General features: G+C 46.5%; 14 protein-coding genes across 14 annotated transcripts; 9 read left to right on the top strand and 5 right to left on the bottom strand. All coding sequences in view use genetic code 12, as the record gives it.

Moving 5' to 3' along the window:
• Positions 1-866: 866 nt before the first annotated feature.
• On the top strand, positions 867-2,960 carry GSY1 (glycogen (starch) synthase; the record flags this gene model as incomplete). Its single annotated transcript, XM_025484942.1, has 1 exon — positions 867-2,960. The coding sequence occupies one exon, from the start codon at positions 867-869 to the stop codon at positions 2,958-2,960; it is 2,094 nt and encodes a 697-aa protein (XP_025339873.1).
• A 232-nt stretch (positions 2,961-3,192) lies between these two features.
• On the top strand, positions 3,193-3,668 carry CXQ85_001226 (U6 snRNA complex subunit; the record flags this gene model as incomplete). Its single annotated transcript, XM_025484943.1, has 2 exons — positions 3,193-3,399; positions 3,450-3,668. The coding sequence occupies 2 exons, from the start codon at positions 3,193-3,195 to the stop codon at positions 3,666-3,668; spliced, it is 426 nt and encodes a 141-aa protein (XP_025339874.1).
• A 198-nt stretch (positions 3,669-3,866) lies between these two features.
• CXQ85_001227 (uncharacterized protein) lies at positions 3,867-4,505 on the top strand (the record flags this gene model as incomplete). The annotated part of the gene is made up of 1 exon (XM_025484944.1): positions 3,867-4,505. One exon carries the CDS (start codon positions 3,867-3,869, stop codon positions 4,503-4,505), a length of 639 nt encoding a protein of 212 aa, XP_025339875.1.
• A 53-nt stretch (positions 4,506-4,558) lies between these two features.
• CXQ85_001228 (uncharacterized protein) lies at positions 4,559-5,680 on the bottom strand (the record flags this gene model as incomplete). The annotated part of the gene is made up of 1 exon (XM_025484945.1): positions 4,559-5,680. One exon carries the CDS (start codon positions 5,678-5,680, stop codon positions 4,559-4,561), a length of 1,122 nt encoding a protein of 373 aa, XP_025339876.1.
• Positions 5,681-6,390: 710 nt separating this feature from the next.
• On the bottom strand, positions 6,391-8,433 carry CXQ85_001229 (uncharacterized protein; the record flags this gene model as incomplete). The annotated part of the gene is made up of 1 exon (XM_025484946.1): positions 6,391-8,433. The coding sequence occupies one exon, from the start codon at positions 8,431-8,433 to the stop codon at positions 6,391-6,393; it is 2,043 nt and encodes a 680-aa protein (XP_025339877.1).
• A 1,330-nt stretch (positions 8,434-9,763) lies between these two features.
• CXQ85_001230 (uncharacterized protein) lies at positions 9,764-10,528 on the top strand (the record flags this gene model as incomplete). Its single annotated transcript, XM_025484947.1, has 1 exon — positions 9,764-10,528. One exon carries the CDS (start codon positions 9,764-9,766, stop codon positions 10,526-10,528), a length of 765 nt encoding a protein of 254 aa, XP_025339878.1.
• Positions 10,529-11,672: 1,144 nt separating this feature from the next.
• Positions 11,673-12,845, top strand: CXQ85_001231 (uncharacterized protein; the record flags this gene model as incomplete). The annotated part of the gene is made up of 1 exon (XM_025484948.1): positions 11,673-12,845. One exon carries the CDS (start codon positions 11,673-11,675, stop codon positions 12,843-12,845), a length of 1,173 nt encoding a protein of 390 aa, XP_025339879.1.
• A 96-nt stretch (positions 12,846-12,941) lies between these two features.
• CXQ85_001232 (iron-sulfur cluster assembly protein) lies at positions 12,942-13,565 on the bottom strand (the record flags this gene model as incomplete). Its single annotated transcript, XM_025484949.1, has 1 exon — positions 12,942-13,565. The coding sequence occupies one exon, from the start codon at positions 13,563-13,565 to the stop codon at positions 12,942-12,944; it is 624 nt and encodes a 207-aa protein (XP_025339880.1).
• A 1,174-nt stretch (positions 13,566-14,739) lies between these two features.
• On the top strand, positions 14,740-18,255 carry CXQ85_001233 (uncharacterized protein; the record flags this gene model as incomplete). Its single annotated transcript, XM_025484950.1, has 1 exon — positions 14,740-18,255. One exon carries the CDS (start codon positions 14,740-14,742, stop codon positions 18,253-18,255), a length of 3,516 nt encoding a protein of 1,171 aa, XP_025339881.1.
• Positions 18,256-18,286: 31 nt separating this feature from the next.
• Positions 18,287-18,622, bottom strand: RBP1 (peptidylprolyl isomerase; the record flags this gene model as incomplete). The annotated part of the gene is made up of 1 exon (XM_025484951.1): positions 18,287-18,622. One exon carries the CDS (start codon positions 18,620-18,622, stop codon positions 18,287-18,289), a length of 336 nt encoding a protein of 111 aa, XP_025339882.1.
• A 771-nt stretch (positions 18,623-19,393) lies between these two features.
• CXQ85_001235 (uncharacterized protein) lies at positions 19,394-21,229 on the top strand (the record flags this gene model as incomplete). The annotated part of the gene is made up of 1 exon (XM_025484952.1): positions 19,394-21,229. One exon carries the CDS (start codon positions 19,394-19,396, stop codon positions 21,227-21,229), a length of 1,836 nt encoding a protein of 611 aa, XP_025339883.1.
• Positions 21,230-21,732: 503 nt separating this feature from the next.
• Positions 21,733-23,553, top strand: TOM70 (protein channel; the record flags this gene model as incomplete). The annotated part of the gene is made up of 1 exon (XM_025484953.1): positions 21,733-23,553. The coding sequence occupies one exon, from the start codon at positions 21,733-21,735 to the stop codon at positions 23,551-23,553; it is 1,821 nt and encodes a 606-aa protein (XP_025339884.1).
• Positions 23,554-23,663: 110 nt separating this feature from the next.
• TEP1 (putative phosphatidylinositol-3,4,5-trisphosphate 3-phosphatase) lies at positions 23,664-24,722 on the top strand (the record flags this gene model as incomplete). Its single annotated transcript, XM_025484954.1, has 1 exon — positions 23,664-24,722. One exon carries the CDS (start codon positions 23,664-23,666, stop codon positions 24,720-24,722), a length of 1,059 nt encoding a protein of 352 aa, XP_025339885.1.
• Positions 24,723-25,195: 473 nt separating this feature from the next.
• Positions 25,196-25,836, bottom strand: CXQ85_001238 (uncharacterized protein; the record flags this gene model as incomplete). Its single annotated transcript, XM_025484955.1, has 2 exons — positions 25,196-25,627; positions 25,675-25,836. The coding sequence occupies 2 exons, from the start codon at positions 25,834-25,836 to the stop codon at positions 25,196-25,198; spliced, it is 594 nt and encodes a 197-aa protein (XP_025339886.1).
• Positions 25,837-26,162: the final 326 nt, after the last annotated feature.

Here is a 26,162-nt window from a genome sequence, read left to right on the forward strand (position 1 = left end):
TAAAACCAAAATATCCAAAACATCCAAAATTCCCAAAAAAAATTTCCATTCCTTTTCTTGTCCTTCGGCTTTTTGTTTGTTCAATTTTTCCATTTCTCGCCCAACCGACGCAGGCGAAAAACCCTTTGGGTTGCTGAAACAAGGTGAGGCTCTGTTCCAGCGCGCACCCCCACGCCCCATCCCAACTTAACCAAACCAGCAAAACCCAGCAGGGAGAGAAAATTTTGGACGTAGAAAGGCAAAGGAAGCATCATCTTTCCATTTCATAGTAAAACATCTTCTTTTTTTTCTTCTCTGCCGGAAAAAAACCTCCAAATCCAGGGCCTTGATGGAGCCCTTGTTGGGTGCAAAATTGCCGCTCCACAGGTCCCCTTTAGGGCGACCCCACAGACAAGGCACAAACAGGGAGAGATAAAGACAACGGGGAGGAGAGAAAGGGGGAAGAAGAAGAAGAAGAAGGAAGAAGAAGGAGGAAGCGTAGAAAGTGAAGAAAGTGTACTTTTTTTTTTCCAGTATTCACCAACAGCCACCAGTAATTGTCATCGCAGGCAGATCTCGTCGTCGGTGGCTCACCTCACTCCGGGCCGGTCTGGTGATGCAGCCAGCCCCACAGTGACAGCCTTACAAGAAAAACACAAAGAAGGAGAAGAAGGAAAGGAAGTAGAAGACGAATAAGATAGAGAAATAAAGAAAACTTAAAAGTAAGGAAGCCCCTTTTATAAACCTAAAATATCTTCTTATACTTTCCCCTTGTTCTTCACTGCCAGTTCCACCTTCGGTACTACCTGCCTGCCCCCACCTACCTCACCTGGTCCTACACAGTCACCTAGTTCCAAGTTTCCACCTACCACACTTCTTTCCCCCAGATGCCCCGTGACATCCACAACCACTTGCTTTTTGAAGTGGCCACTGAGGTCGCCCATAAGGTGGGCGGCATCTACCTGGTTTTGAAACTGAAGGCGCCAATCACCGTTGCTGAATACAGAGAGAGGTACACGTTGATCGGGCCTTTGCACTATGAGCTGGCCCAGATCGAGGTCGAGGAGATCCCATTGAAGGATCCGGCTGTCAAGACGGCCTTGGACTCCATGAGTGAAAGAGGCATTCGCTGGGTATACGGTCGTTGGTTGATCGAGGGTGCTCCCAGGGTTTTGCTTTTCGATATCCACCTGGCTCTGCTGATGCTTAACGAGTGGAAAGCTGACTTGTGGACGTCCGCTGGCATTCCTACGCCTGACCATGACCACGAGACAAACGACGCTATTCTCTTGGGTTACATTGTCGCTTGGTTTTTGGGCGAGTTGGTCTATAACGATAGGGAGAGAGCCGTTATCTGCCATTGTCACGAATGGTTGGCCGGTGTGGCCTTGCCCCTTTGCAGAAAGCGTCGTATTGACGTGACCACCATCTTTACCACCCACGCTACTTTGCTTGGTAGGTACCTCTGTGCTGGTCTGACGGACTTTTACAACAACTTGAAGCATTTCGACGTGGACGCAGAGGCTGGCAAGAGAGGTATCTACCACCGTTACTGTATTGAACGTAGTGCCACCCACCTGGCTGATGTGTTTACGACCGTGTCTCATATCACTGCCTACGAGCTGGAGCATCTTTTGAAACGTAAACCAGACGGTGTTTTGCCTAACGGTTTGAATGTGGTGAAATTCCAAGCCGTGCATGAGTTCCAGAACCTTCACGCTGTCAAGAAGGATAAGATCCATGAGTTTGTGAAAGGCCATTTCTACGGAAACTACGACTTTGACCTCGACAACACTTTATACTTCTTCATTGCCGGCAGATACGAGTTCCGTAATAAGGGTGCCGATTTCTTCATTGAATCCTTGGCTCGTTTGAACTATCGTTTGAAACAGGCGGGCTCTAAGATGACCGTTGTCGCTTTCATTATCATGCCTGGTAAGATCAATTCCTATACCGTTGAAACCTTGAAGGGTCAGGCTGTTGTGAAGTCATTGGAATCCACCATTTCCGAGGTCCAGAAGAAGATCGGTGATCGTCTTTTTGAACATTGCGCTCGTTTCCCCAACTCCAACAACGTCTCCAACACCAATGGCCAAGAAGTGCCATCAATTGACGACCTCATCAAGCCTGCCGACCGTGTGCTCTTGAAAAGACGTATTTTTGCTTTGAAGCGTGATGGTCTTCCTCCAATCGTTACCCACAACATGACCGATGACGCCACGGATCCGATTTTGAACCAAATTCGTCGTGTCCAGCTCTTCAACAAGCCTGAAGACAGAGTCAAGATCATTTTCCACCCAGAATTCCTCAACGCCAACAACCCAATTTTGTCCCTAGACTATGAAGAGTTTGTCCGTGGTTGCCACTTGGGTGTTTTCCCATCGTACTACGAACCATGGGGTTACACTCCAGCTGAATGTACTGTCATGGGTGTTCCTTCCATCACCACCAACTTGTCTGGATTTGGCTGTTACATGGAAGACCTCATTGAAAACACCAGCGACTACGGCATTTACATTGTTGACAGAAGACAAAAGTCTGTAGATGACTCCATCAACCAGCTTGTCGACTACATGTTTGATTTCACCGAGAAGACCAGAAGACAGAGAATTAACCAGAGAAACAGAACCGAACGTTTATCTGACTTGTTGGACTGGAAGCGTATGGGTCTCGAGTACATCAAGGCTAGACAACTCTCGTTGAAGAGAGCCTACCCAGATAAGTTCAAGAACGGTGCCAACCCATTCCAGAACCAGTCGAACCTAAAGTTGACTCGTCCATTGTCCGTTCCAGGTTCTCCACGCTCGAAGGTTGGTATCATGACTCCTGGCGACTTGGGTTCTTTACAAGACGCTGCCCAGGCGCTCAACACAGAAGACTATGTCAGCTTCAAGTTGGGTGAAAACGGCGACGACGACGATGAAGACGCTCACTATCCATTGACATTGAGAGGCCTGTCTGCGCCCCCACAAGACGAGTAGACCAAACGTACCATGTCATTCTCAAAATTTTCCCTGACATTGAATAAATACACTGTTTGTCTAGCTTCCTTCTCTACTTGGTTTGCAGCCATTTCGCAAGTCACTGGGCGTGCGCGAACCACAAGATCTAAGCACATTATCGTAGCATCAACTTCCACTTCCAACAACCAAAATGGTATGTCCACGCTTTGACCCCCTACATGACCAATACTAACGCCAGTTACCTTTATTCATGCTCACGAGCGTGAAGAATCAAGAGATTCTTGTCGAATTGAAAAACGGCGAGACCGTATACGGCAAATTGACCGATTGCGACTCGTGGATGAACTTGACGCTTTCTGAAGTGGTTGTTAACTACAACAAGGGCGAAAAGTTCAACAAACTCAACAACATTTACATAAGAGGAAGCCACATCAAGTTCCTCCGGTTGCCAGACCTGGTATGTATCGAAAAAGAGCCTTTTATCACCAACCTTATACTAACATTTAGGTCATGGACCACGCCAAAGAACAGACTTTGTTGAGCCAGGAACAAAGAAACAGAAACCAAAAGAGAAAGGGTGGATTCCAAAACAGAAAGTTCAACGACAACAACCGTGACCGTGAGGGAAGAGGCGGTTACGGTGGCCGTGGAGGCCATGGTGGAAGACGCAACTTCAACCACAACCACAACAATAACCAGCACCAAACCCAGGGCACCTCTGCCTAGACATTTTATTGACGATGCAACGAACGTGCTTCATTTTTTTTTTCCTTTTTTTGGATGCCATGTCTCCCATATCCTTTTCATTCACTAGTCCTCTAGTGCTGTATAATAATAGACTCCATTGGCAGGCCGCGACCGTCCTTTTTGCACCCATTTCACCAAAACTCTGGATACTACGATAATCTCTGCTTTACTCTTGCTATGTTCCATTTCGATCCAAACCGTAAACGATTTACCTATTCTAGAAAGCGTCGACACACTGGTCGTCTTGAAAAAAGACCTGGCAGAGTCAGACGAGGCATGTTCAAGGGTTCGGTAGATACTCGCTGGTTGAGGTGCTACCGTCTGAAATGCCGCCTTCTGCGGTCTCCAAAGTGCCCTTGGTGTGCTTCCTTCTCGTATGTGCCTTCAAGGCTCAAAAACGAGTATCGTCCAAGGTCCAAGACGTCAGCTATAGACAATAAGTTGGGAAGCTTGATGAAAGACCTTCAAGAAGCGCAAGAAGATAGCTTCTACGACTCATTGAGTGATATTCCATCGATGGATGGAAGCACGACTTCCAAGACAGGAAGCGTGGCGACCGTTGCTTCACATACACCTGCTTTCGTGACCAGAGCCAAGGAACAGTTCTTTAGATTAACGGCTCGTCTTTGGGGGCCTGCAACAGAAGAAAAGAAAACGAATGAAGCTGCTTTGGCGCCTAGAGCAATGAGCCAACCAGTTGTCAGCTTCGCCAGCGAAAGAGTCGTTCCACGACTTAGACGGTCCAAAAGAAAGGCACACAGGAAGAGGGTTGTCTCCAACCCTCCATTGAAGACGAAAAGGGTCGCTTATCGGTAGCTTTCTGCTACTCAACACCTGTGTTGAAGATGCTACCACCAAACATTAAAGAATTACGCCCATGAGACACTCCAACTCTTCAAATCGTCACGGTATGCCTCCTCACCCACAAGTCCACTAGAGTCACGCTCTTTCGAGGTGTCTGTCTTCAAAAGCTTACCCAAGTCTTTGTAAATGGGCAAGCCTTCACGCCAGTCGTCGTCGTTGCCAGCCTTAAATATATGCTCAACCACCTTTTCAGGTGGGTATTTGAGCATTTCTTGCATTTCAGGGTCCCATGCGGACTCTAACACATTCTTATAAAGCCCACTAACAATTGGATCCATAATGATATTATCGTAGGTTTGCCTTGGGTTGCCCTTTTGGTTAAGCGATTCCTTCTTCTGTTCATTAGGCGTTTCCTTGCCTGAATCTCTCTTTGATGAAGTGCCTCGCAGGTCTTCATCACTAGACTGTTGCTGAGACCCCTGGGAGCTTTGAGAGTTGATCACTCCATCAATTCCACCAAGCACAGCCTTTCTCAGGAACTGTGGAACCTTAAAGCTCGAGTCGCTGCCCTTCTGGCCAAGCAGCTGGCTTGTACTGGAACCCGAGTTTGCAGTGTGATGCTGATCATCAATCTGAAGCTGGGTACTGAATTCAAAGTCCGAGGGAAGCTCCTTCAAGCCCACGCTGAAGCTCAAGATGGAGTTCACCCTAGAGTCCTGAAGCAAGTACTTGGCAGTGACTGGGCCTGAAAAGTTCAAGTATTCCGCCAAGTTAAGCTCCACTCTACCCAATTCCGTCCCGTTCTCAAACTTGGACGTCTTCTCCCCCATGTAATGTACTCGAAGCAAGAGAAACTTATCACCAATCATGTTCTCCTTCTTCTTGTATGGGAACCGCAAGTTACACGAAACATGATAGTTGAACTGACACTTGAAGCTGTGAATCTTCCGCTTGGACGTTCTCACATGGATATGTCCCGATGTCGACGACACAGACCGTGATTCCGGGTCATTAGCCGAGTCATCTCCCTTCCCCACTGGTTTCCACAGAGAAAGGGCAGCACGGAGCCCCAGCTTGGAGTCCTGGACAAAAACTTCCACATAGCAGTAGCCAGTGGTATGCGGGATATTTGAGAGCTCTTTGATGGAAAAATCAAGCTTGAACTTGGGCTTCTTGGAAGAAAACATGGTGGTAGATGGCAACTTCGGAACCAGTACTTGTTTTCGCAACCATCACGCAGCAGTGCAGGCCAAGGCCAGTAGAAGAGATGGAGTGTTACAGAGACGGATAAGAAAGAGGTATTATTGGTTGGGGAGAGTAAGATAGACTTTTAGTTTTTTGATGTTGTGGCGGTTTTATTGGTTTTTTGTCTTTTTTGGGGTGGTTTTGGGGAGGTTTTGGGGGAATACAATGGAGGCTGTTGTGGCTGGGTGTAGCAAGAATGCTCATTGTTGATACTTGTGTAACTATTGGAAATACACTATTTTTTTTCTTGGGGTGAGTGAAGTTTGTCTTTTTGGGTTGGTTGGGTTGGCTTTAAAAATGAAAGAGCTGTTTTTATGGGATTTCTGGTTAGTGATGCCTTGAGTTGGTGTTGGATGGATAGCTAGAGCTAAACAACCCGGTTAGGGATGTTTGGAAAACCCAGATTGTGTATTTAGGCTTTAGGAGCACAAAATAGGTTAATTGTGTGCGCCGAAAGCTTAGTACGCTGGTACATCTTCTTAGGAGTTTCAGGTCGTGTTTCATAGAACCATGGCATAACGGAATGGAGAGTAGAGAATCAACCTCTTTCAGAAAACCCACGGGCACGTATTCTTCTTCCGCCGTCATTAGGCTAATCCCAGGCGAAGGTAAAGCCTATTACATAAATCAATCTTGATGGCAACAAACCGAGTTAATTCTTGCTTGGAAGCGAGCATTCCGAGCTTGCTTCAGCCAGGTATTGAGGAGGAGGAACAGATTTCTCGACGCCACAGTTGTCGACGGCAATTGCAATTGGTAAGATGATCGATAACTCTATAGTACGTCCCAGATTCACTGCAAACTCAAAATGGCAGAATAGCTTGTACGTCCTCGAAACCTCGTTAGTAAAAAACGTTGGTCCCAAGTCGGGTATTTGGCAGTCAAGGAAAGGAGACAAAATCTTACACGTATTAGAATCTGAATCAGGCCAAATCCAGCACTCCTCCGAACCTTTTCCGCCGTAAATCTTGTCAATGAGAGTTTGCGTTAGGCGTCTAGAAGCGGGAAAGTTTGATGGACTTCCTGTGACAAGTTCTTCAATCTGAACAAGTACACTGACAGGGTTCTTGTTGATGCAATCCCAAGAGTAAGGCGTGTCTGGGATGGTATTAAAATGAAGCCATATATCAAAAGCTTTGAAAAGTTTCATCCCAGGGACAAGAATGTATCCTAAGCGGTCGTCGAATTGATAGTGAAACTGCCGCAGAGCTCTTAAAAGCCAGCCTTCGATGTCTTTCTGGGGGCACACTGCTGCTGTATTCGATGTGAGTGAATGCCCAAGAAGACGTGGAGGAAACACAAAATCAAACCCTTTTGAATTGAGTCTTAAAAAGAGCTTCCCACGGGTTCTTAAGAGCCCATTATCGTAGTAAGGACCCCATCTATTTGTCAATGTCACCTCACAAACAACACTGGCTTGTTCGGTTGGCACAGTTGAATAACGCCCAAAACCGTCTAGTCCATATTTCAGGATGACGAGTGAGAGGGACTTCTGATCCACTTCATCCAAATTTTTTGAGACTAACATGTCTATAACTGAAACCATAAACGTCCCATTTTTGGCCTGTGATGTAGAAGTCATGTGTGTCATATATTGGTGCTTGGCCTGGCATGCCTTTTCAAACACAGCTCGAGCATTAGCAAACAGGTCGTATTCCCGCTCTGGTAGATACTGGATATCTACTGCGTTGAAGGTAGGCTTCTCATAGCCCCCAAGTATTGAATCAGTTTGGTCGCATCCTTCACGGGTAGATTTTGGTGCCACCACTATGATCTCTATGCTGTCGGTCACATAAACTGGAGTGCCATTAATTTGAAGATGAATCCCAATCTGAACGGCATAGCTTCTCATGGACTGACTAGCAAAGAATGTAGGTCCGAGCTGTGGAATAGTGAAATCATACAACGAATCGGGTAGCCTTACATGGTTGACAGCACCAGAAAGGGCTTGCGCAAGCGGTTTACTCCATTCACATAAGCAATTCTTTTGTAGAACCTTCTTGTGGTATACATGATTGTCAAATGAAATGCCCTCTGTTTTTGAAAACTTTATAGATGTTGTTAGCTCCCAAATCTTGATGTCGACGGCAGTGATGAATGCCTCAACAGTCATGCGGGCTAACTTCCCAAATCGCTTACATGTGATTAATAGCCGGATGTAATCACAAAACTGGGTACCTGGTTGAACCAAAGTCTGAGGGATTGGACCCCAGCCCTCACATGGCATAAGAATAGGCAAGACCTCAAAACCTAGGTCTCTTAATTTATATGTGAGCTGCAGCTGGTTCAAAGACTGCAAGGAATTTAAAAGCGGTGTCAGTGGGACTTCATAGACAAACTTTTGACCCTTGTAATGCAACCAATACTTGCCATACGCAATATGGCCTTGTTCGTCATAGCAAGTGTCTTCCTCGGAACAGTAGATGATAAATTTTTCCTTGGGCAAAGGCCACCGGCCAATTGACATGTAGCACGGTTCGCTTGAACGAACAAGACGATCAACCGTATTGCTATATTTGTATTCTAGGCATATTTGTGCCACGGAGATAAGTGTATCGGCTGCTCTGAAGGTCCGAATTGAAAGGGCACCTTGGCGTGATATCGTCTTGGAAACTGCCTCTGGAAGGTCTTTTCCAATGCTGAAGGAACCACCTGGACCTTCCTTAAAGCAGAAGATGATCTCTGATGCTACCATGGTGGAGGCAAAGACAGGGGGTGCGCTGAATCTGTGGAGAAAGAAACCACGAGACCTGGTTAGGTAGAAGGAGATGAAAGACTCAACATCAACGAGCAGTCTTTAAATGGACCTCAAGAGCTGAAGACAACTTCACCGAGCATGACCTGGAGAAGCCTATAAAGGAAAGTAGAATCTGGATACTGAGCGGCGTTTGCAATAACAGAAATTGCTCTACCTTGAAAGGGAAAGTCCACCATATCTTGATAATATGAGACACGTGGTGTTCATGAAAATTGCATTCAAAGCGTACACTATTTGACTGAGTGGGGCCACACCATGGTGAAATGACAATTCCATAAGGATATGGTGGAAGGCTTGGGGCTACTTTCTCCTCTTTGTTATCGAAGATGCACACATTATCGCGTGTAGATATTATGACAATGAACAGTGCTACAAACCAGTTGTAGGATGTGAAATATGCTTGAGTCTTGAAGGAAAAGTATAAAATACCATTGCCGGGAAGTCTAACTTGAGTTTCTGTTCAACTCTTCTCTTCTTCGGGCTCTGGTAATAAAGGTTTAACAGTTCGTAATGGCCATAGTTGTGGTCCTGACTGTACCTCATAATCGGATCGTCAAGGACTTGCGTAACGCTATACCTACGAACTAAAGAGGTGTTTTCAACTCACTCATGTGGTTCCATGTCCATTTCAAGGTCATATTAAGAGTATATAGCTGGCATTTCTGAGGATCGTACCTTGCACAGAGGGCTTGTTGGATAACACTACAGTGAGCACGCATAGGACAAAGAGTCTGTCCTAGCGATTCATAACACAGCTTGCCAAACTATGCTATCTTTAATACTATTACAATGTCAGCATTAGGTTGCTTGTAGGAAAGAGGTGGACAATTTGGTCAAAGCACAAAAAGCTTCAGGTGTGGAGCTTGAACCATGGAGACAGCCAACCTAACTCTAAACAAGGTCTCAATTCAATCAGAAAGGCCTTAATTAGTCTATTTTCAACCTCTGAAGTACAATTCAGCCCTAGTTTTCCAATCCTTTCTTTGGCTAGCCCTGGATCAAGAGCCATCCGTTTCTGGTAACTATGAGGCTTACATAGGCTAGAGTTCTAATTCAACGGGTACCCGTCCAGGGAGCTACCAAAGGCCCCAGCTAATCGGATTGTAATACATAGATCAATTGAGGTCTTCCATGGCTACAGACCCATCTTCTGGTCAGCTTTTGGGCCTTCGTTCCCCGCGTCCTTGCCCACTATATAAGTAGCATTTTGCAGCCATTCTCAATCTCACTCTTACCAACTACTTCACCAAACACCCACCACCAAGCAATGTCTTCTTATGAAAAGGTCCCTACTGGAGCTCAAACTCCAGCTATTGGCGCCGACGAAGAAGCATCTTTTGGTATGTATAACCCACCCAAGAAGGCTAACGTTTACTGTCTTCCAGAGCACTCTTGGTCAATCTATGAGGAGAGTCAAGCCAAAGAAGCATCCGTGGATCACTACCGTTATTGGAAAAGAATATTTTCCGTCTGCTCTATAATAATCCTCTTCGGCGGCTTAATTAACCATTTCCGGATCTCACTGCTTAGGTCCAGTTTGCAAGCCGAGTTCACCACCTTCAAGGAACTGACGGTGCCCCAGTATTGTTTCGAAGCTGGTGTCGATGGCGCTACCTGTTATGAAGAGTTGACTAAAGCCCAGAGCTTTGTGGAAGCTGTTGTTTGCGAAGTGATGAACGATGGATACTACTTCGGCCGTGAACTTTGCAACACTGTTCACGTTCAGCTTGACTGTTGGGTGCAAGTGGCCATGAATGGATACAATGCTGATAGCACCAGGGAAAGACCAGATGTCAATCCAGCTGGCTGGAGGGAAAGAACTCCAGCCTTTTTGGTCCATTTCTATCAAGCTGTGATTTTAAATGAGAAACTAATTTATCATAGGTTCATCAGGAAATTACTCATGGTGGTCTCCTTGGCTTGTACCTTTTGCAGTTTTGTATTGGCCATACTTTTCATCGTTCAATTTGTCAAGGAAATAAACCATGTGTCGCTGTGCAAACAAGAGGACCAGGAGCCTGATCAGCGGTGATAAGGGAGCTTTTAGTCCTCCATTTCATTTGGTTAGAGTAACATGTTTGTCTTTTAAGCTATTGTAGGTTTTGTAGAGCAGTTGGAGTTGTCACGGCCGTTCTTCAAGGTATCCAGTCCACTGAAGGTCCACTACGCATGTCTCTTCCCAATACTCTTCAATACCAGGTGTTTTTGCTTCCAGCACATGCCGAGATGTCTCTCTCGGTAGATTTGGCTCTCCGTCGTTGGACCTCTTGATGAATACATGTTTAGTAATGGAGCCCTTCCCAGAAGCATCCTTTCAACCATTCTCCCAATCCATCCTCATATATTTCAAGTAAGACCAAAATCAGGCTTAGACACCCTTCAAATGTGCTTTGGGCTGGCGAATACTTGTCGTTGGACTGTAAATCCGAAGTCTAGAAGTGCCAGGGCAGTCTATTCATACTAAGTATCCAGACATCATCCAACCAGCCAAGCTCTGGGGTACTTCAAAGGTACTCTTTTCTAATAAAATACCCTACTTAAGACATCATTGACTTCTAAGAATCTTTCCAACCGTAGTGGCCAGCTTCCCATTGACAGTCTATTGAGACACCATACAAGCCCATACCTAACACAGCCTGTAACCTCTCAAGCAACCATCACTCAAACCATCCAATTAGCTTCTTTTCGTTCTGTTTCCAAACAAATCTTTTCATCATCACCTCCTTCATTTCCAAACATCACTTCAAAATCTCCTTCCATCCCTCCACCACCTATCCCTCCCCAGTCCACGTTTGCAGCCATTCCTCAGTAAACGCGAGAACCTGCCAAACTTACCAGAACCTAGCAATAAACAAGAACCCCAACTTCCACCCACGAAAACCCAAAACTTCCAAAAAAAAGACCCTTCCCCTCCTTAACCACCCCAGCACTATATAAACCAGCCAATTTCCTCCTTCTTTTCTTCGTTTTTCCCCCAGCCCAGCGTACCCTTCCCATCTTGGTATGTGCCTGGAATGTAACGCCGTGCACCCACACACCCCAGATACGCACGAGAGAAGAAAACACCATCATCGTCAAGAAAAACGGCACCTCCAGCAATACCAAACGCACTTTACTGCAATTCGTGAAATTCCCTGCTTTACTGGTTTTTAGGTACTTGAAATTTACATATTCACATGTTGGCAGACCCGGAAAGGTCGAACTACACGCCGGCGGCGTCGCTTAAGCTGCTGAAGTACGCGTTTATGCTGATGCTATTACTACGAGTGCTTAATCTCGAGGATGAACAGGCCATGGTGGGCGCTTCGGCGGCTGCTAAGGCGAAATTGGACGAGGCAGAACCTCCAGAGGTGCTTCCTCAGATCACAGTGCCGCTGACGTTGTGGCTTCAGGAGGATGTGGTGTTGGCAGAACTGAAAATTAAGGTGGCATTGCTACGGGAGATCAATAGCATGCTCCAGAAGAACGTGCTGACTTTGCAGTCGGAGGAGTTGTTCTTGCTAGACGATACGACGCTCATGTACTATGAAAAGCTCTTGACGGCGTATGACTTTTTGAAGTTTAACCGTCCGGCTCCACTGTTTGACGCTTTAAGGGAGGACGACGAGTATGAGGAGTACGATGACGCTTCGTCTGTGTCGGTGTACCCATCACATCCAGATTCGATTCTGCGGCGGACCTCTGCTTCTGAGCTAGCCAGACCAGGCTCTTCAGCTAGACTGTTGAGCTCAGGTAGCTACAAGTCTCGAATGTCTACGCTTTCGAGAGATTTCAGAAAACTCTCGTTTCTCGGGCTTAATGGCCACCCAGAGCTGCCCAGTCACGAAAAAGAAGATGTTTCTCCCCCACTGCCCATTCTGCCTTTATCGGCTCCACAAAGATCATTCCTGGCATCGACATTCCAGCCAGCCTCCCTGCTGCATCCTCACAGAGACCAACTCAATGCTCTCTTGTCAAAGCTGAAGTTCTATAATAAGTTGCGTAGACGTGACTCTGCTGCATCTTATTCCAGTGCCCTATCAACACCTACCAGCATGACAAGCAATACGAGCGCCTCCTCGGTCCGCAGGAAATCTTCACAAGGCTTCACTGAAAAGCAACCGAAGAAAAGACTAAGTGATGCTCAGAAGCAAGAAAACCAGAGAAGCAAACTAGAATACTACGTCCAAGTACGTGAACTCGCCGAGAACACCAAAATTCTCGTGAGTTTCCTTGGGAAACCAGGGTCTAGAGCATCGCTAGTACGTCTCATGGACTTTGTGAAGAATAACGTATTCAGGTTGGTGCTTATCGATATCTCGTCAATGATCGTGGAGTACGCCCACCTCAAGGCAAGCCGCGTAATCTAATTCATTTCTACGTCTAACTATCTAGACGCTCTACACTTCCATATGACTGATGATTGTATTATATGTAATGGCTAATATACAGAGGACGATAAACGTCTACTTACAAGTGGAAAGCATTTGAGAAATGACACTAAGAAGCTGGTCATTCTCGCAGGCAGCAGCAACACGCTCCTTGTCGTTAAGCTGTTTGTTGACCTGATTTTCAGACTGATGAGTTCCTTCCTTGATCAAAATCCTGATTCTGAATCTAGGAGGAAGACATCTTTCCAAACGGACTCTGATGCCGAGCCCGATCAACGTTGCCAAAGAGCAGTGTGTGATGGTGGGTGTGATTTTGATGAGGACCTCAGAAAGGTCGTTTTTGGTAGCACCATGAGTGACAGTAATATCCGGTAGGTTCACCACTGCCAACTGTGCCAAAGTCAAGGGATGTTCAGGGTCAGAAATGGTAGCAATAAGATCAAAAATCTCCTGGGCATCAATAGGGTCTTCGTCCTCCTCGTCGAGTTCATCATCGACAGATTCACCCGAGTCAGAAACCAAACCAGGGGCTTCTTCGTCAGAAGCAGCATTCACATCGTAAGACACTCTGAGAGAGAGCGAAATGATCTTTTCCACAAGCTCCTGGCCTGGATCGTGTTTCTTCTGGCCAGTTTCTAGACGAGTAGGCAAGTTAGCCACGTCGATGACCGTAGGGTTGGCGTTTATAGGATCAGACATGAAGAAGTGATGAAGATGAGTTGGATCTGACAAACGAAGAACTGATTAGTGATAGAGGTGTATGCAGGTCGGCCAGTGAAAAGATAAGGCCCAAGGGAGACCACTTCCCAGGTGGGGGAATGTATGAACTGGTTATTTAGGAGAAATAAGATAGTTCCATTATTTTGGTTAGATGTGGCTTTGAATTGGTTGGTCTTTTGAGTTTGAGTGGGGGTGGTGTTGGGGTTATGGCAGTACTGGTTGGCTGCGAAATACACTAAGTAATGAGTGGAAGTAGAGGAAGCTTCTGTGGTTGTAGCTTACCAGGTTAAATTTTTCTTATCATTCTAGTAGACGTTTTTGGTAACCTAACGTGGACCGCATTTGCTTCAGCTCTTGGATTTTGAAGCGTTAGGTGGTAGAGGGCATCTGTGAGTCTCTAGAGAGAGCATGAGAAGTACTACACTATAAAGCTAAAAGCTCGGATTTGCAAGGAATCGAGAATTCTGTGATATGCTTTATTGTTCATGGAAGCGAGCTATGATGGCAAAATCTTGACGTAGATAATTACTTGCAGAAGTACTAGAGTCCATAGCTCTCATCTTCACTCAATACATAAGATCTTCTAGACATAGCTTTGTACAATGTGAAGATTTGTTAGGACAACGCCACACTTAAGTCATCTCAAGCATCATAACAACATTAAAAAACTCCATCTTGGAGCCTACTTCAATTTGTGGTTGGACTCATACTGGTGTCTTACCTTACCCTGACAGTCTGATGCACCTTCTATGAGCAACAAGTACTACCAAACTACACCTTCCAAGCCGAAAACAGAAAACCGTCAAAATCCAGTCAATTCAAATTCCATCAAAAATCCAACCGATAACCTTCCTACTTCTGTTCCCTTCCTCAAGCTGTCCTCTCGAGTCTTCATCCTTTGGCTGCGAAATGTGAGACATCCACCAATCCACCCCTGTAGTCCCCAAACAACGGCAACCACAGAAACGTCCAAATTTGAGTATACCACAAAAGAATTGAATCTCTTCTTCTTCACCTTCAATAACCAGTGCTTTCTAAATCCCCCTCGTTCCCTTCTTCCACCCACTGCTGGCTCCCAGTGTCTCCTCGGCGTTCCTGCCTAATGCATTATCAATACTACTCTGAAGCTCCAATCAACCACTACTTCCTCCTCATGGAATTCTACAACACATACCAGATCCAGCAGCTAGCGCCGCTCTTAACGCTATCTCTTCATGACCTGAACGCAGCTACACACTTGAAATCCCATTTGCAAAAGTCAAACATCTCCAATTGCGTCTGGGACAACAGTATCCTTAAGAACCGGCTACTGAGTGCCAAGTACCTTCTCCAGTTTGGCGACGAGGAGTCGAGTAAGGCGAGGATCGAGAAGAAACCGAAGGTGGAGGGCCTTCACTCGGCGCTTTCACCGTTCAACACAGAATCTGACCTTTTTCCTAATGGTATTCTCTCTGAAAAATGGTTCCTCAAGTATACAAGAGACGTGCCGTTTGCTTTCGTGCAAACACACCTTTTGGGAGATGATCCTTCGGAGGATGAGGCTTTGGGAAACGAATTGGCTGGGAAACGCCAGAGTTTTGCCGACTTGGGCGTGAAATATGTTGCTATTTTGCTCTCTGACGGTGATCCTATTGCTGACCAGGATAGAGTCGATAAGCTACGCTTGGTCTCGGGTCTTCCTAGACTTACGGGGATTTTTTATTTGAATTCAGATAGGGATACGTTGGAGAGGGATTGTGGGATCCTTGCATCGAGCCTTTTCAGTAACTTGAAGGCTCCAGCTGCTGACTTCTACTCGGGAGTCGAAGCACGTATCAAGCAGCGGTACAAGAAGTACTATACTATGCCTTCGTTTGATGCTGTGGATACGAAAATCAACCTTACGCCGAAGTTCTTGGAAGTCAGGAATATGGTCAAACAGGCTATGATTCTCCAGTTTATTCATCCACATAACGTTGAGTCGTGTTTTACCATGTTAGAGTCGTCTTATGAAAGACTCATTGCATTGACTGCGGAGCACGCTGATGTGTTCTTCTCGGAAGCCGTTTCTGAACACGATACCAGAATCTATGCCCAATTTAGACAACTTCTAGATGTCATCGCTGTTCACCTCATCAGAGGGTACCTTTCAACTGAAGAGCCAACCGCTGCCTTGCGCAAACATGAAGCCCACATTGCCAATGTCCTTGACCTTTCCAAAGATCAACTGAAATCAGATAACTCGGCATGGATGTCTGTTCAATACCAATGGCTTGCAGAATTGATGCAAATGGTGCCTCCCTCAGTTCTCAGTGATCTAAACCTAGACCACCAGCTGAAACAAAAGTCGTATCAGAACAGCATGGCATACTTTGGCGGCTCTACGTTTCACGATACATTCAACTCAAGAATCATCACTCAATCGTTCTTGATCTACCTCAAGGGATTCACCATGCTTGATAGTGTCCATGAAGGTGAAATAACATTATCTTACTTGAAGAAACTCGACAGCACGGATGCTCTACAGAGCCAAAGGTTGCAGCTACTTGATAAGGCCAAGGAAGCCCTTGAAGTAAGGGCAAAGGATAACACCCTCCATATTCTGGTAAGTGGTCTCCGACTTTACTTGGACTGGCTCACAGCCGAGGAGTACTACCTGAATGGCAAGTATAGCGAAGCTGAAGAACTCTACCTTCTGATCATCAAGCAAGAGTCTTCAAAGAGCTGGAGTGGTATTAGGCAATTGCTTTCACAGCGCTTGTTACTTATATATAAGGAGCTTGGCAACCAAGACAGACTTCTCAAGACGTTAGTGGAAGTTGCATCCCAGAAGAAGCTGCTCTCTGCACCTGCGATTGCAAAAGTGTCGTTGGATAATTCAGTTGACCTCTCTTTTGATGGTGAAGGAAAGTTCTTTGATGTTGACGTGAATCTATTCAATAAGAACTTAAAGAAGGAGTTCTTTGCATTTGATACTATCGTCTCGCAGCTCAACTTGAAGTCGTCTTTTGATCTTAGTCGGTTGGAGCGTCTCATTTCGAACAGCGAAGCTCTGCTTACCATCAACAAGATTGAAGTTAACTACGAAGGGCGCTCAATTGTTATTCAGCATAGCGACAGTGGTGCGGACCTAGACCAGATTCAATTAGACGGTCTGGCTGAATACAAAGCAGACTTTTCATCTGTTAAAAAGGGTCGAACCGTCCAGATCCTTGAAGAAGTGACTAAACCGGGGAAGTACAAGATGGAATCTATTGAGATTTACTCCACGCTCCAAATCAAGGCAGACGGGAAAACTGTTACTTTTGGCAAGTCCGAGCTCCATAACTTTCTCAATGTTAAAAAATTGGCACAGTCTTTCACTGCTTTGGCAAAAGACTCTGATGGTTCGGTTAAGCTGCATGTCATACGTACACAAGGCCTGTCAACTGTTGAGTGCACCGTTCAACCTTACAAACCCGAAGTCAGTGTCGAGTTGCCGCTGTCTCTCAATTCAATCATCATGGGAGAGAAGATAGAGCTTCCGCTTGACATTATCTACAGCAAGGCTCCTCATCTGAAAGCCACATTCTCATCCTTGAGCGTCCAGGTTAGAAGCCGGTTACTTGAAGGTGAACAGGAACAAGACTACCTAATTCCCCAGACAAACTGGAAAGACTTGAAGGATGACGAGAATCTCAACATTCTCGAACTGTTCGTGGAAGATTCAGGAAATCTTAACAGTGCCCTTCAACTAAGCATACGCAGACCTCCAAGTGTCGAGCCTAAGCTGGACTTCAAGCTCGTAATTGAATTACAACTCATCGTCGGTGAAGCCAACAAGTCCATGTCTGTTTATGATCTTAGGACCATTGAACTTCCAGTGTTGGCCAAGCCGTTCGGTGCCAAACTTGATGTGATTCCACGGTACAGAGAGGATCCCTCATTTGACATGAAGAATCCATTTATCTTGTCGGACAGAAAGAATGACGCCGATAAGAACTTCTCCATGCCTCTGCCCTCTTGGGTTTGGGCGGCAGAAGCTAGGTTCAAGGATAAGTATAATCTTATTGGGGAAGATGCTGTCAAGATTAAACAATGCCACTTTACTTTACGTTCGAAGAACCCAGAGGTTGATATTGAAACTCTTGGAGAATCCGAACAAACTCCCGAGAAGTCTTCACAGTTGTTTGTCACCAGTCCTCGCCACCGTTTCGCCCATCATCTGATTGGTGTGGTTGTATCTGCTACTTATATCTGGACCAGAGGCGACGATGGGCCAGAAAATGAATTTGAAACAGCCGAATGGGAGGTAGATTTGCCATTGCAGAATCCAAGAGTACTCTTGTTTTCTGTTGAGAAACAAGATGGGAAGGCGGTTTTGAAGTACGTCATTGAGAACCCAACGTCCCGGATCTTTACCTTTACAACTACATTGAGCACTGAAGAGAGTGCATTGCGTGGAGTCGACTGGTATTTCGACGACAAGAGTAACATTGTGCCAATGAAGCAAGGTGCTTTCCCCGTGTTGCCGTTCAGCAGGCACGAGATGGTCTTCACTGGCAGATACGAAGTCGACGACAAGGCCATTGACCTCGTGGAGCTTCCTCGTATGCAAGTGTACGACCTCAACTACAAAGTCAGCTTAGCCACACTTCCAGTGATTGAAAATGTGGTGGCCAAAGATGAGAGATTGTACATGAAAAACTAGCGATTTCGATCAATTGACTATGACTGGGGGCTTAGTTAACACCCAACAACTCCACGTCGAAAACCAAAGTGGCATCTGGAGGAATGAGGCCTGGGAAACCTCTTGGACCGTAGGCCTCGTGGCCTGGGATGGTCAACTTAGCCTGGGAACCAACAGACAACTTTGGAATACCAATGTCCCAGCCCTTGATCACCTGACCAACGCCAATGGTACACTGGAAAGGCTTACCTCTGTCACGGGAAGAGTCGAACTTCTTACCGTTTTCCAAAGTACCGGTGTAGTGGATGGTGACGGTGTCGCCGACGTTTGGGAAGACCTTACCATCGCCTTCTTGGATAGTTTCGATTTCGGTGGTTTTAGGAGCCATTGCGATGAAGGAGGAAGAAAGTTGTCTGCGACAAGTAGCTAAGGAAGGATTGAATACGGCAGTTTTGCTTAAGCGAGCAAGCATTCAATTGAGAGAAGAAAGGAACGAATTAGGGTCGGAATTGCTTCAGCGAGTGACTGGGGGGATGGCACTTTGAGGTGCACGGGTGTTTTGGCTCAAGCTCAGTCTTCTTGGGAAATGACGTTCTGAGAAATATTGCTCTGCCTCAATGAATGCTGCGAGTGTGGTTTACGTGCAGGTCATATGGATGTTAAGGTACGGCTTTTTTGCGGCCAAACGGGCCTAAACGAATATTTTGGTGATAAAAACGAAGAAAAGGAAAGGAAAGATCTCTTCTTATAAGCATTCGCAATCCCATTCTGCTTTGGATTCTGTCTGGCGGTTTTTTGCCCGCCATGGAAGCCTCTTCGGCGTTCGCGTATCGCTTATAAGCGGATTTCGGCAGAGAAGAAACCACAGTTGGAAAATTCCTACAACAGGTCGTTGAATCTTAACAATTAAGAGATCCAAGAAAAAAAGGGTCCTTCAATTTCCGTTACATTGCTTTTTTCCCCCCCTCGACGTCATTGCCTAGCCTTCACAGCATTGCTAGGTCTAAAGTGAGTGCGACTTATCGCAAATCCGATCAATAAGTCTACTGTACAAGAAGGCAACCTGGTGAAAACTGCGTTATCGGTGATCTTTCCAATTACACACTGAGCCAAAGCAGCTAGTTATAGTTGCAAGGAAAAGTCAGCATTAAAGCTTCAGATGGCCTTGGACGTTCGTGTGGACGTGGATCGCCGTGAAAACGGCGGCACCTTCACCAACTATGATGTGATCCATGGCGTCGTTCGTCTCACCACCACAGCGTCGATTTCGTTATCTTACATCCAGGTGAAGTTGGAAGGTGTGGCTACGACGCAGATGACTGTTCCTAGGACGCTTAAGAAGCGGAAGGATAAGGAAACCAGGGAGAAGCTTCTTCAGGATGTGCACAAGGTGCTTTATGATTCTGTCATCGTGTTTCCGCCAGAGAATGTCAGAAACGTTTCGAATTCCAAGGAGTTTACCTTGACTCCCGGTGACTATACGTACCCATTCCAGTTTAAGATTCCATTGAACAACTCGTGCGTGAAGACGCTGGGCATCACTAATAAAGTACTGTTCAATAGAGACAACCGCCAGGTGTTGGTGAATAACGGCAATTTCAATACGAACTTGATTAAAAACGTTGCTCAAAACTACTTCCAGGCGTACCCGAACCAAGGCCAAGGCCCTCCTGATGTACCAAAAGATAACGGTTACCATGTAAATACTCAGCTTCCGCCGTCCATCAGCGATATGGGTCTGTTCGCCAATGTGCGTTATTTCGTTAAAGTCACTTGCAAACGGTCTTCTGTGTTTAAGACCAACGTTAGAGCCTTTGACCCCTTCACTTTTCTTCCACTTGATTTAGACAGCCACAACCGTCCGCTTTTCGAGGGACAACAGTTTGAGGAGTTCAGAGAGGTGTTCTACAGAAAAGAAATGGTGTTTAAAAATAGAATCCCCGAGATCGTTGGTATCAAGGTATCGAAAAAACCGCCTGTGGACTATAAGAAGGCTCTTCCAAGTACACCTCCTCTTCCGCAGAGGAAAAGCATATTCTCGTCATTCCTCGGCGGTGGAGCACCATCTCCACCAACTCCACCAGTTCGACCATCTAGTTCTCGAAGATCAAGTGGTAGCAGCAATAGCATACGTCAAACCAGTGCTGCCTACGAAATCAGTTCTTCCAACGTGCCGTTCTCTTTTGAAGTACGCTTCAAGTATCGCTCATACCTTATACCCTCGCATCTACCAACATTCAAGCTTTACTTGTTGCTGCATCACAACCCAGCCCGTTACTCTCTCGCTCAATATGGATACCCCGATGAATCAAACGGGCTCGGTGTGATTTACTTCCAAAAACTCAGCATTGAGTTGCGAAGCACCACAAACATTTCTGTTTTAGAAACTGATGGAGCCGGTGAAGCCGTTCATCAAGGAAAGTCGGAAGAAGTGATTCAATTGTGTAACAACACCTACCAGAACTTGCAATTTGACCTTCACGATGCAAAAATGCTGCGTTCTTCGTCTGCCACAAGCAGCAGCTATGTTGATACCAACATTCATGAGCTTGAAATTCCTCGCAAGTACTTTGACAATTGCATGCTTCCAGATGGACTTGCACCTTCGTTCAAAACATGCAACATTACAAGAAAATATAGTCTTGTCATAGTTGGAGGGTTCCTGAGTGAAAGAATCGTTGACTTCAAAGACCGTGCCGAGGTAGAGAAGAAGGTTCGCTACGTGGATTTGCACTGTCCTGACGTTCAGGTGCTTTCTGGCCTCAAGCTTACGTCGTGGCTCCATTCCAATGCATCCGAGTCCAACATCAGCAGAACGTCAGACCAAAAACCCGCTCTTCCAGAAAGACCCTCGGTTAGTCTGGGCACGGAAGAAGTACAAGGAAACGGCAAGGAAGCCGAAAGTCGTCTTCCCACATATGACGATGTTGTCAGAGAGAGTTCGTACCAGGACGATGGAGAACACCTACGTGCCCGCCGAAGGTACCAAAACTAAGCCATCCGTCTGCCCCGTACCACCACGCTGTGCCACTATCATTCACCGAGAAACATTCAATTTTTTTTTACTCCATTCATTTCTTCAGTGGTACTAGACAGATCTCGGTTGGCTGCAACTCTGTCTGACCTGCACACATCTCATACGAGGTTGCCACAAGGCACCAGGACAATCCACTCCAAAAAACATCAAATACCCCAATTGAAGATAAAACTCAATTTCTGCTGCCTTCTTTACCCCAGCAGTTCCCCTTTTTATATAGTCCATTTACCCCCGGTGGCAATTTCTGCACCGGTTGCGCTCTCTCTGTATTATCTCGAATTCTCATTCGCAAGACAAACTGAAAAAAAAAAACTGTACCGAGAAAAAAAATCTATTAACCAACTGGATCAAACAACACCCACCAGTCTTTTTTTACCCATCACTTCCCTCCCAGCGAACATCGCCCACACTCGTAGCGTGTTCCATCCCTAAAAAGACCCAGGTGTGATCATCATCGAATAATGGCTGAATCAAGCTTTTTCGCTAGAAACAAGGCCGCCATTGCCCTCACGGTGCTTGCCAGTGCCGGTGCCGTGGGTGCTTATCTCTACTATGCCCAGCAGCAGGTAGAGGGTGGCATTGAAAAGGATGCTAGTGGACAGAAGAAGAGCAAGAAAAACAAGAAGAAGAAGTCCAAGGGCGCCAAGGACGCTGCTGCTTCTCCAGAGGCTGCTGCTAAGCCAGCTGACTTGGACTTGACCGATGCTCCATTCCCAGTGAACGAGGCTGGCGAGCCAGCTTTTGGCGACGAGGACGTGGAGAAGTTGTCCGAGGAACAGAAGGAGGAGTGGGCACTTGCTTTGAAGAACGCAGGTAACTCCAAGTATAAGAACAGTGAGTTTGAGGCTGCCATTGCGTTCTACTCGGCCGCTTTGAAGGTCAAGCTCGACCCTGTGTTCTACTCGAACAGATCTGCTTGTTACTCGTCTTTGGGCAACCACGAGGCGGTGATCAACGATGCTACTGAGGCCATCAAGCTTAAGCCTGACTACACGAAATGTATCTTGCGTCGTGCCACTTCCTACGAGGAATTGGGTAACTACCCGGATGCCATGTTTGACTTGACTGCGTTGACCGTTTACGGTGCTTTCAACTCTAAGTCTGTTGAACAGCGTTTGGAGAAGGTGTTGCAGAAACAGTCTATCAAGGTTGTCACTGCCCAGATGGAGAACCACTCTCCTTCCTTGCCTTCTGCTGGCACTTTGGCTTCTTTCTTTGGCGCTTTTGTCCATGAAACTAACCCAGAGGGTATTTCTGAAGAGTCTACTGGCGCTGACAAGTTCTTGTGGGAACTTATTGACGCTATCTTCTCTAAGCGTGCTGATAAATACGATGAGCTCGACAATTACGTTGCCAAGGTCGTTGCTGGCTACGAAGACGAAAACGTTACCGCTGACTCTGCCAGTGCCACCAAGGCCACTATTGCTTACGAATATGCCACCATTGTCTCTTTCTTGAAGGGCGACAAGGACCACGTCAAGGAGTACATCAAGAAGGCCTTTGACTTGAAGCCTCGTGCTCGTACTTACGTTGTTAGAGCCCTTATAACCTCCGACGAGGGTTCTATTGCCGACCTGGCTGCCGACTTCGAGAAGGCTCTGCAGCTCGATCCTAAGAACGCTGACTCCCCATACCAATACGGCCAGCTTCACTACCTTTTGGGTAAATACGATGAAGCCGAGCTGTACTTCATCAAGGCTAAGGAATTGAACCCAGACAACCTTTTCGCCTACATCCAGCAAGCTTGTGTTGTCTACAAGAAGGGCCAGTATGAGGACGCTATCAAGTTGTTCGACGAGGCCAAGCTCAGATTCCCAACTTCTCCAGAAGTCTTGAACTACTACGGTGAGATCCTCGCCGACAGAAACGAAACCCAGGCTGCCATCAAACAATACGACATTGCCATCCGTTTACAGAGAGACTTGGCTGGTGTCGGTATTGGCGCCACCCCATTGATCAACAAGGCCATGTTGTTGCAGAGAGACGGTTTGGATGACAAGGGAGAAGCCGCTGCCTTGTTCGAGAAGGCCGTTGAGGTTGACCCAAAGAGCGAGGCCGCCCTCATTGGCTACGCCCAGGTGAAGTTGAGTCGTGATAAGGCCGAGGAGGCTATTCCTATGTTTGAAGAGGCATCTCGCTTGTCTCGTACCTTTGAAGAGAAGGTGCTGGCCACGTCCTTTGCCGAAGCTACGAAGATGCAGTTGAGGATCAAGGCCGATCCTACCTTGACCAAGAAGATGGAGGAGATTCTCCTGTTGCATTCTGCCCAGGCTCTCCGTTAAAGTTGGTGTTGATGCCCGACGTTGTGTTTCTGTATATACTGGCGGGTCCACTGCCAATGCACACTGTATCGCAAAAGCTGGGGAGCTTTTTTTGCAACCACTGTAGAAGAATGGTCCATTTCATCAAGGCTGTTGTAGCCACCCCGAAACGAACCTTCAAGAGTTCCACGGCGACTCTAGATCTCGCCTATATCACGCCTCGTCTAATTGTTGCCGCTGGGCCAACTGATACCTCTACCAAGGCAGTGTTTCGTGATAATATAGCACATGTTGTGGCCCATCTCGATAAAGCCCATGGCAGAGGCAATTGGCATGTGTGGAACCTTCGAGGCGAAGGCCCCGGTTACGCCTTCAACGCCGTAGTTGGGCCCCATTGCTCCTACAGACCCTTCCCTGACCATCAAGTTCCTACCTTAGAGCTTATGGACCAGGTAGTGGGTGAAATACACAGTTTCCTTACCAAGTCGCCATACCATGTGGCGCTTATTCATTGTAAGGAAGGGAAGGGCCGGTCAGGCACCGTTTGCTGTGGATTTCTCATGTACGAAGCCCAGAAACTGGGGATCTTGGTGACGGTGGAAGAAATGGTTGCAAAATTCACTGCACAGCGGATGCGTAAGATGTTTGGCCCTGGCGTATCCATTGACTCCCAGCTTCGGTTTTTAAGTTATTGGAGAACGTACCTTCAAGTTGAATCACCCCTTCGAAACGGGTATTTGCTGGCGAATGACCTGGAAATTGGAACGGTGGTGTTCTATAAGCCTCACCGGTTCCTCTGGCGTCTGAGCCTAGTGTTCTACAAATATGAAGGTCTGAATTTGGTCAAATTATTGGAAATGCCGCTTGACAATAAATCCAACTCGCCTTGTTACCTTAAGGTTTCTGTTCCCTTGGCAGGTGTTTCGCTTGTCAAGATGCTGATAGAGACCAGTGTGGTGCGCTGCTACTGCTGGTTCAGCCCGTACTTCGAGACGATCTCGAGAAGAAAGAGGCCTGTAAGTGAAGGCGTTTCGGGGAACTTGAAGGTTACGTGGGACGAGTGGGACGGGTTCTGGGGAACCAAGTGGAAGGGCCCAGTGAAGTTGTTCGAAGCTGCCGAGGTGCTTTGGAACTACCGGCGAGTAGAGCCAGAGAATGAGAGGAAAGAGAAGGGGAACGAGGAGGTTTGAGGTTGGTAGAGAGGTTGTTTGTTTGTTTGGTTCTTGGCGTTTGTAGGGTTGGTGTGGTAGTTGAATGTACTTCCAGTTAGTGAAGGGTAGTTTAGAGGAATACATTGCCATGTGTATTGTACCGTCTAAGAAGAAATAGCACTTCTTTTCTGCTTTGGTTGATATTCCAATGAGCCATAATCCTTAGTTGTCTGTGGTTCTTCTGGGTATCTCACATCGTCTTCTTTCCAAGTCAAAGTGGCACCCCAGTGGTTTCAATCACTCAATTAACCTCGAAGATACCGGCAACTCGACAACTTTACAGAGAACGGAAGCCACTTGTCGTGTCTCCCTACCTCGCATAGGTGACGATCATCGGTCGTACGATTTCTGACATAGACGATGCTATACACCTAGGCTCGTCTAACCATCTCTACAACGCCAATTGGCACACCTCCATCACTCCCTCTACATTTCTTCATGCTATGCGTATATTAACCACCCCGTTTGCCAGGGCCCACATCTAAGAGGATCTCCCTCAATGCATTCCTCACCTCTTCTGCCTTTGGCGACCTTTTACCTCCCATCTTATTCAAAGTGTATGGCTTGGCAATCACCACATCCTTAAACACGTTGATCGAGTCATTGGGGAGCCATTGCACGTTTTCCTTGCCAAACTTCGACACCAAGCTATTGAAGATAGTCAGGGCGTTAGCATTACCATGGGAAGTCGAGTCTCGCCTTTTCAGGTGTTGTCGGTTCGGCTGATGCAGTTGATGATGTTTCAGCGTGTGTTGTTTTTCATGGGCAGGTTTTTCACTGGAGGTGGTGGATTTTTCAGTCTCCTCAACAGGCTTATACCGGGCAATCGACTCGTTCAAATCGGCCTCTAGCTTCCGGATATCAACCTTCGAGAGCTTGGGATGCTGGTGTTTATGACTGCTATTATGGTTTTTTTATTCGGCTGCATCACTTGCACGGCCTTGACAAATGCTGTGTTGATGATCCTGATCTTGGACGGATCCATCTTTAATGCTAGGACAGACTGAGACGGGTTGAACGAGTGGATGAAGCCAACGATTGACTGGTCCAACAAGTTCGTCACTTTCACCCGTACATTTACCACGTCAGACATGGTTCTAGGTTGGAAAGAAGTTACCGTGGGGGGTAGGTAAGTGGAGGGGGTGTGTGGGGGTGGAAAGAAAGGTGGATGTTTCTCTGGATCTGAGGAATATGCGTGAGGTTAATAGATCAAATGGTGGTTTTCGCAATGTGCACTACACCAAGGCCGAAGTCTTGAAGGGGAGGAGGAACAACAGCAGAAGGAAATAGATGGTGATTGGGTTGAGTGTTGATAAAGAAGAAAGAAAACCCTTCTGCTTTTATGCTCTTGTTTTGGTATTCTTTGGTGGTTGGTGCTGGTGCCAGTGGTGTTTCGCAGCTGTATCATTTTGCACCCAC

Source organism: Candidozyma haemuli (genome assembly GCF_002926055.2).
Source record: "Candidozyma haemuli strain B11899 chromosome Unknown B_2014730914, whole genome shotgun sequence".
NCBI classification, from domain to species: domain Eukaryota; kingdom Fungi; phylum Ascomycota; class Pichiomycetes; order Serinales; family Metschnikowiaceae; genus Candidozyma; species Candidozyma haemuli.